General features: G+C 43.5%; 1 protein-coding gene across 1 annotated transcript in view; it reads left to right on the top strand.

The window, feature by feature from the left end:
* Window positions 1-13,794, top strand: part of Lekr1 (leucine, glutamate and lysine rich 1) — a 150,058-nt gene that overhangs the window by 124,124 nt on the left and 12,140 nt on the right. Inside the window, exon 11 of the mRNA XM_038348134.1 lies at window positions 11,030-11,194. Coding sequence (XP_038204062.1) covers window positions 11,030-11,194 — 165 coding nt within the window. The remainder of the gene's footprint in view (window positions 1-11,029; window positions 11,195-13,794) is intronic.

Genomic DNA, 13,794 nt, shown 5'->3' with positions numbered 1-13,794 from the left:
CCTCATTTTTAGTACACAGACCTCTTACAAACAAACAAGCCCTCGACCATGATAACCAGATGGACACGAACTTCACTTCAGGAAATAATAAACTCCACATTTGCCAGGTTGGTGGCTCATATCTTTAATCCCAACACTGGGGAGGCAGAAATAGGAGAACCTCTGTGAATTTGAAGCCAGCATGATCTACACAGAAGAGTTCCAGGCCACCCAGGACTACATAGTGAGACCCTGTCTCAACAAACAAGCAAAAGAGAAGTAATAAATTGAAAATTAGAAGGAATTTTTAAAAAGCTCATTCTTTTTCCAGTAGAATGTTCAAATGGCCATATGACTCCTAATGTGCTCTAACAAGTAATCAATGGACGTTAATAAGACAAGCACACAAAACCTAAAGTTTGACAGTGATGAAGTTATTTATAAATGTCATTTTAATTGTACATAATAAACATATGACTAAAGTATTGAAAGCATAGCTTAATTTTGAATTAATAAAATGTAAACATTTTAGACCTGGAATCATCTGCAAGGAATGGGTGATACCAACCAATCATCCAGATAACGAAATGGCCCCCATTGCTAGAGTGCTTGCGGAACACCGGGCTTTGTGCGGAATAATTTTTATAAGTGGATTTTAACTTTTATGACATCATTGTTTCAGTTTTACAGATGAAAAATAACCAGGACTAGGAGAAGTTAGGTAATATATCAAGGCTGTAGAGCAAGGAAATGAGCAGATACTGACTTCATCCTCCAGGATCTAAACGCAAAGTTTCCAGGACGTCAGCATTTCACCAGGGTCCAGTCACCATGGCCGGATTTACTCTTCCATCTGAACAAATAAACCCCCGGAGGAAAAGACAGAAACGGCCATTGCGAGACATCTGTGAGTGAGTAGATTGGCCCCCTGAAAGTCTTCAGGCTGTGACACGGGAGAGTGGAAAAACAGGCTAAGCCTGGCAGGTTCTGTGAACCCAGGAATCCATGGAGAGGAGATTAGCACCAGTTCTCAAAACAGTGTTTGCAGAAGAGCATTCCAGAGAGGAAGGATGCAGGTGAATGGCCATCATGTATGTGTGGGGGAGCTTTAGTCAGGGAAGGCCAGTCTGAAAGAAGTAAAGAAAAGAATCAAACACTCACATTCAGCCAGGCGTTAGCCTGTTTTAACCAGACAGACCAGAAAATATGCAGGACACTCAGAAGGCTCTTCCATAATTGGCATTCCATCACTCGGCATTGTTAGCCCTGAATGAAGTGATGATCTAGTCCTGACAGATGTTGAAAGGAAGACCTAAAACAAGCTGATTCTGTGTGTGTGTGTGTGTGTGTGTGTGTGTGTGTGTGTTTGCTTGCATGTTTTTTGAGACAGTGTGTCTTTGTGTAGCATTGGCTATCCTGGAACTAGCTTTTTAGATCAGGCAGGCCTCAGACTCGCAGAGATCCGCCTGCCTCTGCTTCCCAAGTGATGGAATTGAAGATGTGAGCCACTAACGTCTAACTAAAATGTTCTACTGTTTCTTAGAGTAGAACAGATAGCACACATAACTATAGAAATACCAGCATACCCAGATTCTGGGGACAAACAGATCCCAAACATAGCTCCTACCAAGGTAACATTCACGATGTCTGCTGTCTGCTTTAGTTATTAAAATACAAGTGAAATATCACTACATTTCCCCCTTTTGTCTAAAATTACAAAAGAAGTCTATAACTAACATAAGAAAACTATGTGTAATAAGTACAATGACATTATATAATATATACAGACAATAAATACATCAATAATATCTAGTCCATTTGTATTTGACAAATTCAGAGATTTACTCCATATCTATCCTATCTTGGTGTGTCCAAAGTATTATTCATAATTTCCACACACAGAAAGAACTAGAAGAATAGAACTCATAATGAAAAGAAAAATCAATGAATAGAAACTGACCCAGAGGGGCCTGTGAGTTGGCCCAGTCTCCCAGAGGACCCAGCTTCAGTTCCCAGCACCCACCTGGCAGCTCACAAGTGTCTGTGACTCTAGTACCAAGGGATCTGATGCCTCTTCTTAAATCTATGGCCACTGCACATACATGATGCACAGACATATGTTCAGGCACAACACTCAAGCCCATAAAATAAAAAATAAATATTTCAAATGATTCAGAAAGATACGGATGTTAAAATTAGAAGATAAAACAGTTGCCGTGAGTGCTTGCCATAAGCTGAGAGATAAAGGAAATTTCCACTGTGTTAAGTTTAGTCACATAAGCTATAAACAAGATGTAGATTGGAAAATGCAATACAGACAAGAGTACATTGAACCAATGGAAAATTAGGCACCCACAAGAAAAGCCCAGTCCACCTGAAAACACAGCAAATAGAAAAGCTTTTACATGAAAACGAGATTTTCTCTTAAAGTCTCAAAACATGAAAGCAGACCATTAGTGTGCTATGAGCTAAACTCAAGTGGCCTGACATCTGCAGTTAGGATTCCTGAAGATCAGAGAAGAGGAGGGGAGACAGAAGCATCTGAATAAATGATGGCAAAATGTTGATGAATTAAACGAAAGCAGATTGGCCAAGCTCAACAGACCACAGCACAAGAAAGCAAACACGGTAAAGGACATTATAATCCAATCTCTCAAAAAAAAGTGATTAATTTTTCTTTAAAAAAAAAAAACGAATCAGTAGGGTAGAGCGATGGGGAGAGATTAAGAGTAAGCAGCACTCTTGTGGAGGACCCACAGATGCTGGACTGCTTGCGACTGTTGCAGATGCTGGACTGAATCTCCAGCTGCAGGGCATCTGATGTCCCTGGCTCCTGTAGACACCTGCGCTTATGTACACATACACACACATACATACACACGCAGGCACACGCGCGCGCACACACACACACACACACGTAACTAAAAGTAGAATAAAGTTTAGGGTTTTTTCTTACATAGTACATCCTGATTGCAGTTTCTGTTCCCTCTACTCCTCCCAGTTCCTCCCCACCACCCATCTGAATCCGTTTCCTTTCTGTCTCTCATTAAAAAACAAACCGGCTCTAAGGGATTATAATATATTATAATATGATATGATATCTAACAAAACTAACATTTTGGAACTGGACAAAACAAACAAACTGAAGGAAGAGACCCCAAGAAAAGGCACAAGAATCAAGAGACCCACCTGTTGGCACATTCAGGAATCCCCTAAAAACACTATGTGGTAGGCCATACGATGTGTGTATGCAGAGGACCCGCTGCAGACCTGTGCAGGCCCTGTGCGTGTGGCCTCTGTCTCTGTGAGTGCATGGATGATTTAGAGGGCCTTGTTTTCCTGGTGCCCTCCTCCTGCTCTGGTTTTTCTGCTCTTTCCACTTCATCTTCCTCAGGGGGGATGGGATTGGATAGCAGCGTCCCATTTAGGGCTGAGGGCTCCAGGGTCCCTCATTCTCTGCATAATGAATGTCTGCCTGTGGGTCTGCATTTGTTCCCATCCGCTGCAGGAGGAAGCTTCTCTGATGATGACTGAGCAAGACACTGGTTTATGAGTCTAGCAGAATGTCATTTGGGGTCATTTCATTGCTACATTTTTTTATTTTGTTTTATTTTTTTTTAAACAGTAAAACCTAAGTTCCCAGAATATCTATTGTCAGATTCTTGGTCACCAAATCAGTGTCAGATATGAGTTCCATCTCATGGAGTGTGCCTTAAATCACACCAGGGATTAGCTGGTGAGGAAGTTTGAATAAGAATGGTTCCTGTATTTGAATGTGTGGCCAATAGAGGGTGGTACTGTTTGAAAGGATTAAGAGGCGTGGCCTTGTTGAAGGAAGTTTGTCACTAGGGGTGGGCTCTGAGGTTTCAGAAGCCCAAGCCAGGCCCATTGGCTCTTTTCTCTTCCTGCTGCCTGCCTATCCAGATGTAAGAACTCTCAGTTCCTTCTCCAGCACTGTATCTGCCTGTGTAGTGCCATGCTTCCCACCATGATCTCAATGGACTAAACCTCTGAAACTGTAAGCCAGCCCCAATTAAATGCTGTCCTTTGTAGAAATTACCATGGTCACGGTGTTTCTTCACAGCAACACAACATTGACTAAAACCGGTGGCTACTCTCACAAGCTTCGTGCCACCGTTGTCCTGTATATCTTGCAGGCAGGACACCATTGTTCATCTAGTGGTTTGTGGCTGGCTTGGTTTTTACGTTTCTCCTTTGGTAGTGTGCAGAGTACCTCCCTGTACCAAAAGATAGTATAAAGTAGGGGTGAAAACTCTGTTTAGGCACCAGCTCAACTTCTCTGTGTTCAGTGAGTTAGTTATAAGCGTTGTCTTCAGCAGTGGGGCCTTGCCAATCAGTTTGTGGAGAGCAACCTATCGTCTTGGCAACAGACTGAGTTGCTTGGGAGTTCCCATGTGATTCCTTTGCCTAAAAACCCAACTAGATATAACCTAATACTGGAGCTGCAAGCTTCATTTGGTGGCAAGAGATAGCCAGTTGGGGTGCTGTCTCCCCCATTATTTGTTTATTAAAGTTAGACCACCTTTATATCTTTATATTTTAGGAAGTTTCTGCTGTGGAAGGTTTCCACAGTGCCCCTTAATTTTAGATGTCTCTCTTTATATTCCCTCCCTCACTCCCCCTTTCCTCTCCCTCCCCAATCCAGCCCTCCCCATATCCATCCATAACTATCCTATTTCCCCTTCCAAATGAGATCTGTCTTTCCCCACTAGTCCCTACCTCCAGACCTAAACTCTTTATTCTACAGATTATAACTTGGTTATTGACTTAACAGCTAATAGCCAAATATAAGTGAACACATACCATATTTGCCTTCCTGGATCTGGAATACCTAACTCAGGATTATTTTTTCTAGTTCCATCTATTTTCCTGCAAATTTCATTTTTTTAATGACCAAGTAATACTCCATTGTGTGAATGTATCACATTTTATTTATCTATTCTTCAGTTGAGAGATATCTAGGTCGTTTTGAATTTCTAGCTATTATGAATAGAGCAGCAATGCACCTGGTTGAGCACGTGTCCTTGTGATAGGATGGAGCATCCTTTGAACATATGCCCAAGATTAATGGCTGGGTCCTGAGGTAGACCAAAACCCATCTCACTGAGGAACCCCCACACTGATTTCCCTAGTGACTGACAAGTTTGTGCTCCCACCAGCAATGGAGGAGTGTTCCTTTTATTCCACATCCTCGCCAGCATGGGCGGTCACTTGTTCTATTGATCTTAACCATCCTGGTAGGTGTAATGTGGATTCTCAAAGTAGTTTTGATTTGCATTTCTCTGCCAAGAAGGTTGCCAAACAGTTTTCAGGCACTTGAGTTTCTTCTGTTGAGAATTCTATTTAGAATTGTTTAGACCCAACTTTTAATTGGCTTACTTGTTTTCTTGATAACTAGTTTTTTGAGTTCTTTATAAGTTTTGGATATTAGCCCTCTACTGAATGTGTAGTTGATAAAAAAATCATCTCCAATTCTGGAGACTGCCAGTTTGTCTGGATGACAGTGTCCTTTGCCATGCAGAAGCTTCTCAGTTTCATGGGGTTCCAGTTATTAATTGTTGATCTCAGTGCCTGTGCTAATGGTGTTCTGTTCAGAAAATCTTTGCCCTTGCTAGTGATTTCAAGGCTACACCCCAGGTTCAGTGTATCTGGTTTTATGTTAAGGTCTTCGATCCATTTGGAGTTGAATTTTTTGCAGGGTGGTAAATATGGATCTATTTGGATTCTTCTGCATGCAGCTGCCCAGTTAGACCTGCACCATTTGCTGAAGATGCTGGTCTTTTCCCAGCACATGTATCTAGCTTTGTGGTAGTTTGAAAGAAAGTGGCCTGCAAAGGAAGTGGCACTATTAGGAGGTGTGACCTTGTGGGAGGAAATGTGTCACTGTGGGGAGGGCTTTGAGGTCTCTTTTGCTCAAGCTTTCCTCAGTGTGACTTCCTGCTGCTGACAAGATATGGCACTCTCAGCTCCAGCTCCACCTCTGCCTGCACACTGCCATGCTCCCCTTCACGGTCATAATGGGCTGAACCTCTGAAACTGTAAGCGAGCTACTCCAGTTAAATGGTTTCTTTATAAGAGTTGCTGTGGTCGTGTGTCTTCACAGCAATGCAAACCTAACTGAGACAAGCTCCTTTGTCAAAACTCTGGTGCCCACAGATGTATGGATTTATGTCTGAGTCTTTACTTCTATTTCATTGATTGACATGTGTGGTTTTGTGCCGATACCATGCTATTTTGTTTTGTTTTGTTGCTATAGCTCTGTAGTGCAACTTAAAATTGGGGATGGTGATACATCCTGAAGTTCTGTTATTATTCAGGATTGTTTTAGCTATCTTGGTTTTTTTGTGCTTAAATTTTAAAAAATTATTTTAAAAATGTAAAATCAGAAGCCTCAAATTACAGCTCAACAGTAATAGAGCATGTACCTAGAAAGCACTGTAACTGATATTGCCAGGATAAAATTCATTTCATAATGATAAAGGGGTCCTTTCAGTAAGAGGTCATAATAATCCCAAGTGTTCAAACAAAGTTCAAGTCTCCAGCACCCTTGTAAAAAGGTAGGCGTGGCTCTCACTGGTGCTGTAGGGTGTAGAGATAGGCATTTGCTGAAATTTGCTGGCTGCAAGCTTAGTTTCAAGTTCAGTGAGAGACGCTGCATCCAGGGAATCAATCCAGGAGGGCAATAAAGCAGGACACAACACAGTGTCTTTGTCCTGCTTCTGCATGTGTTCTCATGGATGAACATGTACACTGTACACAATCGCACACACAAATTATACAGACAGGAAATTATATCTACAATATGTGTTAGTACACAAAGTAAACCTGATGGAACTGCGAGGAGGAAAAAATTGCACAGTTAAGAAGTTAATATCTTTCTCTTAATAACAGATAGAAAAGTAGCCCAAAAAAAAACCAGAAGGAATAAATAGTATAGGAAGTAGAATGTTGATTTATCTTTAAAGGCGACCCTGAAGAAAGCTATTAACCAACTTGGCATGGCATTATTTGTAGCATTCTCTGCTGCCCACTGCTACATACATTCTCATGTGCCCGTGAACCTTTTACCAAAATGGACCATAGTCTGTGTTACAAACTATGAAAGGATTCAAGGCATGCAAAGTATTTTCTCTGGCCAAGGTAGAATTAAATTCAAAGTCATTAACAGAAAGATCACAGTATTTTAAAACTAAACAATGAATCTGTGCCTTCAGCCAGTGTGCTCTGTAGGCGTGTGGGGAGACAGGTTTTCTGAAAGAACAGAGCTCACAGAACCATAGAGTCCCCAAACAGTGGCGTGCCCACCTGCCTCTGTGCCCGTGCCGATCCTTGGTGTACTGCGTAACCTCTGTGACGCTGCTTCATTCGCTTTTCTCCTTTTATCAATTTTTTATTAGTGTACAAAATAGCGAGTTTCATTATGGTCCCTGTGCTTTTCCTCTCGGCCTCCTTCTCAGGCTAAATGATGGGGAATACTGGTTTTCAGCGGTATTTCATCTTTCTATCTGGGAAACAGCACAGCACTTTCTTTTCAGGAGATATATTTTCACAAGTGGTCTGTGCACTGTCAAACAGAATTGACTGGTCTGGCTCCTGGTTTGGCATCTAAAATTGATTTGAAAGATGTTGGACGTTGTTGAATACCAGGCAGCGATGTTATCACATGGGAATTGTCTCCACGGACAACAAAGAATAACAGAGTCAGCCACAAAAATTTCACTGTGAAAAGACAGTGCTTTGTTCATCCATATTAGCTACAGGGTGCATGAGATACCAGGACTGAGCTTCAGTGCAAACACTAAAGGTAGGCTGGAAGCAGTTTCTCGGGTGCTCTGGAGTCAGCAGGAGCCTCCAGCAAGGATGTGGGTTGGACCAGAAGAGGACACAGATGAACAGGAAAAAAAAAAAACTAAACCCTAGGCTTTGTACTTAGGTTTTACTTTGTGTCATTTTTGAACTTGCATAATGCTTCTGCTTATTTTTAGAAATCTTTTTGCCCATGATTTCTAAGATAACTGAGTTATTGCATATAAAATAATTTGTGCTGTATTTGAACATCATCAGAAGAATAATTTATATTGCATGAAACTCGTCTTGCCATCTAAGCCACTTAACAGTCTGTATAAAAACATAGCCACACACTTGGCCTGAATTCCTCTTCTCAATAGTAAGGAATGCGGTTGAGTTCATCGCTGTGGCCGGAGGCTTGTCCTTTCATTCTGACTAAGGCGGATCACAAAGGAAACGGTGGCTTTGTGCCTTGGGGACACCTTGTCGCGGTGTCCCTGAAGTGTTTCATTTTACTTGTCTTTCTTAACTCGTATCACCTGAAAAGCAAACTGGTTACGCCAGTCCCTCTTCTCCCGTCTGCCTGTAGTGCTTCTCTTGCCCATTTCCCATTCGGTCCGTTCTTTTTCTTCCTCCTGTTCCTGCAATAGTCCGAAGGGGAGAGGCTCTCACTTGTGCTCACTCAAGGCATCCCCTTTTCCTTCCTACACGTGCTCTTTGTTTCACTTCATTAAGGGAGCCAGCTGATCTAGCTCCTAAGTGACCTCATCTCTATAAACAAAATGAAGGAAAAGTTCTTCCAAAGTCCACTGCCCCTCCTACTTTATGTACCTAATTATTCTCCCATTTTGAGTAATCAGCCCACATTTGAAAAGATATAGTCTGTCCTGAAATAATTACAGGTTTTTTCCAGTTTTACACTTGATACTTCAGCGCCTTGGTAGACATTTTGTCCTGGAGTGCTTTAAAACTGTTTAAGGCCCTGAAGCTATAGTTAGTGGTAGAGCTCTTTCTAGTTGACATGTAGTCAGCCCTAGAGTCAGCCCCAGCCCCAGTGCAACGAGAGAAGAGAGAAGAGGAGGAAGGGGGAAGGGGGAGAAAGAGAGAGAAAAGAAAAAGTTGAAAAAAAAATCAAGTTGCTTAAAAAAAATAGTGTCTGGGCAATTTATAAACAATTAACACTTAAGGGTCTGCCTTTAACTTTCAGGACAGAGTTTCTTCCTGCAGTGTGTTCTTGATTTACCCATTCCAGTTTTGCTGAAGCACAGTAGCCAGATGGGAAAGGTAGTGAAAGCCAGGACGGTGAAAGCCAAAAGGTGCCATGTACGGAGTTGAGACTGCATCCGGCACAGAGTTTTGACCATGGGAAAAGCGGGTTGGAATCCAGCCTGTGCTGTGCTTACAAAGGGGTTCTTGGCAGTCCACACAAAGATGTCCTGCAGGCTGGGCATGGCCTAGTAAAAACATTCTTATGAGGAGTTTTGACTTTTTTTATTGATGAATTGAGAAGCCACTAAGAGAATAAACGAAGCTATGTTTCGTGAAGAACTGTGTCACAGACGGCAGGGACTGTGGAAAGGCCAGAGGGGCCTTTGTCAGAAGTAGAATAGCAGAAAGACAGGTGTAGTAAAATGGGGTAAAGGCATCTTCCGTTGCTGTGGAGAGAGGGGATAGCTGGGACGATGCTGATGCTGTGTCCACCCGTAGGGTAAACAAGGAGAAATAGGCTCAGGGTGTTGTCCAGACTCGTGAACCGTGCAGTTCATCTGTGAGTTGTCCTCCTAGAGGCAGGTGGTCATGGACTGATCTTCAGAGAAGTGTTCTTTCCCCTCTGAACAGTCCTGTGACGTTCCTTCAAGGTCACCAGTCACCCTTCCCCAAACAATGTAGGAATGTATTTTGAGCGAGCCGGAATATCTCCTTGTGTTTTGTCTACACTTTGCCATTGAGCAATCTAAGTCCTGCTGACCCTGGGGCTAGTCTCTTAATTCACTTTACAGATTCTCTGCGTCCTGGATCCCTTGAGCAATTAAGACAGACCTTGTCTCTTCTCTGAATGTCCAGAATCAAACAGTCAGAAACAGTCAGGCTTGGCCATCTCTTCCCGGGGATCCAGGCATTCACCACACCCCATAGAATGACACAGTGCATACCCGGAGCTGGTCTGTCGCTTGGATCTCATCTCTGATCTCAGGAGATGAAGTCTGCAGTGGAGAGCCCTTACTCACAGGTGTCTCCCCCCTTGCTCTATCTAGTAGGCAGAACCAAAGCCAGTAGTTAAAAGCCACATTAAGGACAACGTTGGCTCAACTACAGGAAAAGCTGCTGAATGCTTAGTGATGTCTGAAATAGAAACTCCTGCTGGGGACGGAGTGAGTTATGGTTTCGTGAGGCATGAGGCCCCACGGAACGTCCTTCGAGGTCAGTTCCGGGGTAGACGGCAGCCCTGGCACGTGGAGGCAATCCTCACTGCCTGTTGAATTCTTGCCCGTGCTGCAGCCTTCCATAGATGCTTTGCCTCACTTAATCCCCACAGAGGCTCCCACAGGAACTAGTTATAGCTCTACCAGGAGAGGTTATGCTCACAGACGTAAGATCACACAGCCAGCAAGTGTCAGAGCCAGGACCGAGCCTCAGTTCCATCTCAAACCAAAGTCCTTATGTGTTTTTTCCACAGAAGCATGAGAGACTGAACCAGGGGTTTCTAAAGTCCCTTCCAGCCTTGCGATTCTGTCTGAGCCTCCATGTGGATGGGGACACGAGTGTCTGTTTCCTCCTCATTCCTCTGACCTCAGTCACATTAAAATGACAGTCTGTGGCGCCATACCCCACTGCAACCTTCCACTGAGACACCAGCGTTTGGAACGTAGTCCAACCTCAGTATGGGGGGAGAGGGTGTTTGCTTTGCTTTGGTTTGTTTTCCCACGCCTCCTGATGAGGACGGAGCTAGCAGTGTCAGTGATTAAGCTCTTAGTCATCTTAAGTATACGTGACTCCGCTTTGTAGTTCTAAAAACTGTCGCCGCTACTAAATGTCCAGGTTTTCGTTACTAGAATATTTGGCCCAAGGTCAACTTTGAGGGGCTAACTTTTATGCTAGTATTTTTTAATACTAGAAATTTTAGACTACTATAATTACAAACTTGATTTTGGCTCTTTTAAAAATTACAGTCTGAAAATGTATTGAATGTGCTTATTTCAAGGTAAAGTGGTTTTGTGTGTTTTAATACGCTGTTTTCCAGATTGAAGCTGAGCTCACCAAAGAAAGAGCCCGGCATCTCATTGAGTTCCAAGAGCAAGCTCTTCTCTTTAAGGAAGAAGCTAAACTCGAACTTGACATTGAAAAAGAAAAACACCAGGAAGTAATCCAGAAGTATCAGCAAGAACAAGAGGACCTGCAGAAGAAGGTCTGTCGCCACTGTCTGTGCCGCAGTCGGGGGGGGTTGGGGGGGCACAAACCTCGTGTTCCCCTTTGTGCCGCAGTCCGGGGGACACAAACCTCGCGTTCCCCTCAGGCCCGCCTTCCTTTCTCTAGCTTGATAGTGCGATCAAGGTTACCATACCTTCATTCCGCCCACACAGACAAATGGTTCAGAAAGGATACTGGAGATAAATTACAAAAGCACACGGCCAAGCTCCGAATGCATTTGCTTTCTACTGACAACTTCCGCTTAAAACTGACTACACCGCATAACTAATGACTAGCTTGACTCCTGGTCTAATAGCAAAGATAATAAAGTATTTTACACAGTTAAAAATGTCCTTCCTAAGATTTAGTCTTCTTAACTAGAGCTATTTTGAATTTTATTAATTCTAACCATTTTTGGTTGAGGAAAAATGCTATAAAAGTAATGAGCCCGTTGAAGTGCCCTGCTTTGCTGGTTAGTTGTTGATTTTACTTAATTAGGAGACATCCTCCTGCCTCGGCCTCCCAAGGGTTAGGATTGCAGACTTATACCACCAATCTGACAAGTTCTTCATGCTTTTGTAGAACTTAAGTGAAGGGAGGAAAGAAAAGGAGGGGGGAAGAGGGAGAGAGAGAGGCAGATGGCAAGGGAATGAATCAAAAGTCAACGTGAAACTGAAAAAAACTCATTAAGAATCCACATTAGAGGGCCTAGATGGCTCAGCAGGTCAGGTCGCTTGTCACCATGCCTAAAAAAGTGAATTCAATCCCCGGGCCCACTTGGTGGAAGTAGGGAACCAGCTCCAGCATGATCTCCTCTTACCCCCTACATGTGCACACACACACAAATAGATAAATGTCTCTAAAATATAATTTTGAATTTGTTTTTTAAATCCAAGTCAGGGGCTAGAGAGAAATCTCTGAGTTAAGAGTTTTTTGTCTTGCAGGTGACTCCCATCCAAATCCAAGCACCTGGGTGATGGCTCACACCCTCTGGTAACTCCTGTTCCCAAGGCTCTGACCCTCTCTTCTGGCCTTAGTATGCACATGGCACACAGACCTTCATGCAAGCCAAACACTCATACACATAAGATAAATAAATTGAAAGAAAAACATTTTTAAAGAATTCATGTTAAGTAAGCACCAACAGCCTAAGAGGCTCTGTGTTTGTGTGAAGCCGTTGTGGGGTTCACAGAGGACAGGAGGGCCAGCTACGAGAGCACACGACACAGTAGTGCCTGGCCCTGCTCAGAATGCCCCGCAGATGTTTCTCGCTTGAAATTCTTGGGGATTTCATCTTTGAATCTGATTTTTTTTTAATGAATTCCTATTAAAGCCATGACGCATGCGCCAGGAGCTTGGTGCCTCCGCTCCGCTGATGGTGTAGCCTGTCCTAGCCAGGTCCACGCATCTTGCTGCGTAGCTCCTGGCACCAAAGGCCCCACAGAGTGGCCATCTCCTTCCTTCCTTCGCCTCATGCCTGCAGTCGCCCATGGACAGAGGGATGCAAACAAAATGACACCGTTACTTAAGAGAAGTCTAAATTCAAATTTTATTAGAGAAATCTGATTTTGAAACGTTGACTCTCTTTTTAAAATCCAGATCTATTTGTGACTCTGAAAACCCCATCACAGGACAGCTTGCTGTTCTTTGTCATCCCTGCTCAGAGGGAGGGACCACTGTTCAGACCTAACTGTGACCCCCTTCCTTCTTCTGAATTAATTGAAAAATAGTAGAATATTAATTCCTGAAGTGACTCATGGTAGTGAAGAGATTTCTTCCAGAAGTTACTTCTTATGTAAATTGGACATTGGAAACTAATTCTTCACACATACTGTTCTTCAACAGTGGTCCCCAGAGCTCTGGAAGCTCGCATCTGTGGCGTTGCCAGAGTCCCTGTGGCTGGTTTTCTACTGGACCATAAGTAGAGGACTTACGACGTGGTTGGCACGCCTGCTCTTCTGTTGTTTGCTTGCTGTTGTTTTGGGGTTTTGTTTGGTTGGTTTTGGTTTTTTTTAAGACAGTAACTCACGCTGGTCTGGCACTCACCATGAAGCCGCAGCTGGCCACAGAGTCCCAGTGATTCTCCTGCCTTGGCTAGAACTTAGGAGTGAGCCACCAAGCTCACCGTTTTGTTTTTCAAGGAGGAAGAGAAGTCTTTTCCCTTCTGCAGACTGTGTGCTCTGGGCAGAAGGTTCCCTGGGTTGTGTAGTGCTCTTGTGTGAGGAGCAGCACATTTGTGCCCTGTCCTGCTGTTCTCCAGAACACCGTAATGACTGGCTCAGTGGCTACTTAGCCTTCAGTTCAAGTCACTCAGATTTAACACTTCTTCAGTCGTTTTGGTTGACTTGCCAGTGCTCTGTAGCCAGGCCTGGCTCTCCAGAGCCTGCTAAGCGTGTCTCTCGTCCCTGCTCAGTCTCCACTGGTGGCAGATTAGCAGCAGTGGCAAAGGGATTTCACCATTGAAATTAGATACAGATCTAACCCAGGGGGATTTTTAGAAAACATTTACTGGTACCCCACTATAGAACAATCCAGAATATCTGTGATCACGGGAAGTGGAGGTGGGGTGGGGTGCCGCTGTAGAAGACAGAGCTAGTG

Source organism: Arvicola amphibius, chromosome 11 (genome assembly GCF_903992535.2).
Source record: "Arvicola amphibius chromosome 11, mArvAmp1.2, whole genome shotgun sequence".
Taxonomy (NCBI): domain Eukaryota; kingdom Metazoa; phylum Chordata; class Mammalia; order Rodentia; family Cricetidae; genus Arvicola; species Arvicola amphibius.
The sequence above is the reverse complement of the archived record's forward strand: the minus strand, read 5'-3'. Positions and strand labels throughout refer to the sequence as shown.